General features: G+C 26.1%; 1 protein-coding gene across 1 annotated transcript; it reads left to right on the top strand.

Moving 5' to 3' along the window:
• Window positions 1–707: 707 nt before the first annotated feature.
• On the top strand, window positions 708–2,869 carry LOC145841497 (uncharacterized). Its single transcript, XM_082948856.1, has 2 exons — window positions 708–2,462; window positions 2,858–2,869. Exons 1-2 carry the CDS (start codon window positions 708–710, stop codon window positions 2,867–2,869), a joined length of 1,767 nt encoding a protein of 588 aa, XP_082804982.1.
• Window positions 2,870–3,577: the final 708 nt, after the last annotated feature.

Genomic DNA, 3,577 nt, shown 5'->3' with positions numbered 1-3,577 from the left:
CTCCTACAAATATAATGGATGTGTTGAACCATCAAGAAATAACTCGTTATTGCAAACTGAAAGAACTCAAAATTTTCTTGCATCGAATAATCAAAAAAGACATTATACTACAACCTAATAATAAAAAGGGAATAGACCGTGATTTACTCTTAATACAACAAAGTAGGGAATTAAAGTCTAAACTTCACAACATAAAAAATGAAACAAGAAACTACGAATTAAAACTGAAAAAAGAAAATAAACAAGCGAGGACTAAAAAAGGTAAACTAATTTTAAGATTTCTACGAAACAAATACAAAGAACATTATATAAACAAGTTTAACTTTTTATCTAAAAAACAAAAGGATGAAATTCATTTTTTAAATATAAAAAAAAGAAAAAACATACAAAAAATTAAAAACAAAAAAAGCTATCAAAGATATAAAAACCGTAAAAAGATATATAGATCAGTTTTGGAAAAAAATATTTTAGAACAAGCTAAAACAACAATAATCAACAAATCTAATTATAATCTAAACAATAACCATAAAACTTTACTAATGCATGGTTTAAATTTTGCACCTACACCTAAATGGAATAACAATATCAAAGATAAAGAATGGCTTAGATTTATGAGACATATTAGATCTGTTGAATGGCAAAATGTTTTAAGTAAAGATAACCAAGAAATTGACTTAAACTATACTCACTTACCTGAAAAATTAAAAATGGAAAAATTTAATCGACCCATAAATGCTCTAATTGATGAAAAAATTAAAACTTATTGCAGTATAACTACAAATAAAATAAGAAACTTAGAAGTACAAGTTAAAGAACAATACATTAAAAGAAACAATTTAAATATTAAACTCAAAATAGCACTAACTGAATTAAATGAACAAGTAAGAAACAAAAATATAGTAATATGTAGATCAGATAAAGATGGTAAATTAGTAGTGCTGAACTTTAATGACTACAAAAAAATAATGGGTCGAGAGCTTGAAATGTTTAAAAAGTTAGACACACTAAATGAAAATAATATTAAAAAGCATTTTGAAAACATACGTGAAAAATTTAATGACTCGATTATAAATTTACATAAACTAAATTGCATAGATGATAAAATTTTAAAACATACAATCGGAATAAAACATAAAAATGGTATTTACTCAAAACTAAAAGGAACAATGGCCAAACACTTTCACTGTAACGAACCTGCATATGCTTACCCACTGTTTAAAACGCATAAATTAAATAACTCAGAAGTTTTAAATACAAACATTTTTGAAATACCAACTCGACTAGTACAATCTGCAGGTAACATAACCACTTCAAGAGTTACGAGCTTTTTAGAAATGTTATTTAAACCAATAAGTATTAAATTTTGTAAATATGATGTAAATGAATACTGTAAAGACAGCAAAAGTTATTTAGAAGATTTAGATTTATGGAAAAAAAGTCTACCGCAAAACTGTTTGAATCAACAAAAAACATTTTTAGTCGCTGCAGATGTACAAGGCTTATACCCTAACATAAGTCGAGAATTAGTTAAAATTAGTTTGTCAAATGCAATTGAAAAGTGCACAAACTATTCAAAACAAGTAAATAAAACTTTAGTCGATCTTACAATGTTTTGTTTAGAAAATGTAGTAGTGCAAAACGGAACATCATTCTATTCGCAAGTAAACGGAATTGTTACCGGAGATAACAATTCTGTTTCAATTGCCAATATTGCGCTACATCATATAATATTACAAGTTAAAAAAACTTTAAAAACATCAATACTTTTCAAGCGCTATATCGATGACATTATCTTTTTTACCCAAGCAAAAACAACCACAGATAATATCAAAGACAAACTTAAATTTGTGTTTCAAAAGTATGATTTAAAACTTATTTTTAGAGAAATTTCTCACCAAAGTAAAAACAAAGAGTTGGAGTTTTTAGATGTCAATCACATCATAGATGAAGAAGAAAAAGGTGGGTTTTATGTAAGAAACTACATAAAGCCTACCGCTATCAATAGGGTTTACATCAATGGAAGATCTTATCATCCTCGCTCAATTTACAAATCTATTGTATTTAGCGAATCTATAAGATTAAGAAGATTGTGTGAACGGGATTGTGACTATTTAGAAGCTTTGAAACTATTAAAAGATAAGTGCATAAAATCATACTTTTGCGAGGGTTTAGTTGTAGAGATGCTGGAAAAAACAGAAAAATGGAAAGATCGGTTCAGACCACCATCAAAAAGAACGAAGGAAAGTAACAAAAACATAAGCATTTGGACGACAATCTTTCCAAACTTGCTTAAATTAACAGAAAGAGAAAAACAACTGAATCAAAACGTGATGATAACATACAAACGACCGCAGACTATTGCAACTTTACTAACTAACTACAAGAAATTAGCTCATGAAGTTAATAATGAAGAAGGAATTTCATCCCCTTGTGGTAAATGTTTGCTTTGCAAAGATACAATGGTAAAGAAAACAAGCTTAGTAAAGTTAAAAAACAAAAAAACGATAAAATTGAAAAAAAACTTAAATTGCAAAAATTTCGGGATATATGCGGCGAAATGTAGTGAATGCGAAGAGTTCTATGTCGGCCAGACAATCACGTCCTTTTCGCAAAGATGGTGCTCTCACAGACACATCTGGAAGAGTACAACCACAGATGATGTTAGTGATAGAGCAGCACTTAAAATACATTACGCCAAAAAACACAAAACATCAAAAAAAGATTTAAAAGAAGCTTTTTCAATTATCTTTGTAGACACCACTAAAAATTATTCAGACTTAGATTTTTTAGAAAGTAAATGGATCAATAAACTCGAAGCAACAATAAATATAAACAAAACTATATTACCACTTTACAGATAATTGACTAGGTTACTATTATTTAACATGTTTTAATATTTATAAAGTTTTTTGATTATAAATTTCTAAATAACTTAACAAGTTAAGGTTATACGCCTTACTACTTTTATAGACTTATTTATTATGATTATTTACTCTATTTATTTTTGATTTTTTAACTTCAACCAACAATAAGCTCGATTACTATTTTAATTACTATTTTTATTTTTTTATTTTGATTTTACATTCTAAAATATTATAAAACATTAAATCAAACACATCAAAGTTTAACAATTTAATTTCTTTTAGTTCTTTGTCTTTGATTTTATTTCATATTTATTTATTTATTTTATTTCAATTAGTTTTTGCGAGTTTAAACTAGAGATACTAATAAGATTTACTATTTGAAAAAATTTTGAAAGACAGACTTTTAAAACATAGTTTACCTTAAAACTTGATTTATAGTTACGTAATAATATCCTTTTTTGAACTTTTATATGCAAGAAGATTTTGAATTAATCAGTTCTAATTGTCTACTGAAGAAGATTTTGAAAGTACTTTAGACAATATAACGTTTACTAATAAATCTATTAAATCAAGAAATAAAAATAAAACATTATGTATTATAGAATCTAGTATTTCCTATAGTAAACTAACAATGTGATTTTTCTATTAAACATAGCACTTATACCTTAACTCTTATTTAAAACTTAAATAGCATATATTTTAATCAAATTTTA

This window comes from Thalia democratica, chromosome 7 (assembly GCF_965202585.1).
Source record: "Thalia democratica chromosome 7, ktThaDemo2.hap1.1, whole genome shotgun sequence".
Lineage (NCBI taxonomy): Eukaryota > Metazoa > Chordata > Thaliacea > Salpida > Salpidae > Thalia > Thalia democratica.
The sequence above is the reverse complement of the archived record's forward strand: the minus strand, read 5'-3'. Positions and strand labels throughout refer to the sequence as shown.

Excerpts from the sequence above, each read along its gene's own strand:
- LOC145841497 (XM_082948856.1), top strand. The coding sequence starts at position 708 with ATGGAAAAATTTAATCGACCCATAAATGCTCTAATTGATGAAAAAATT.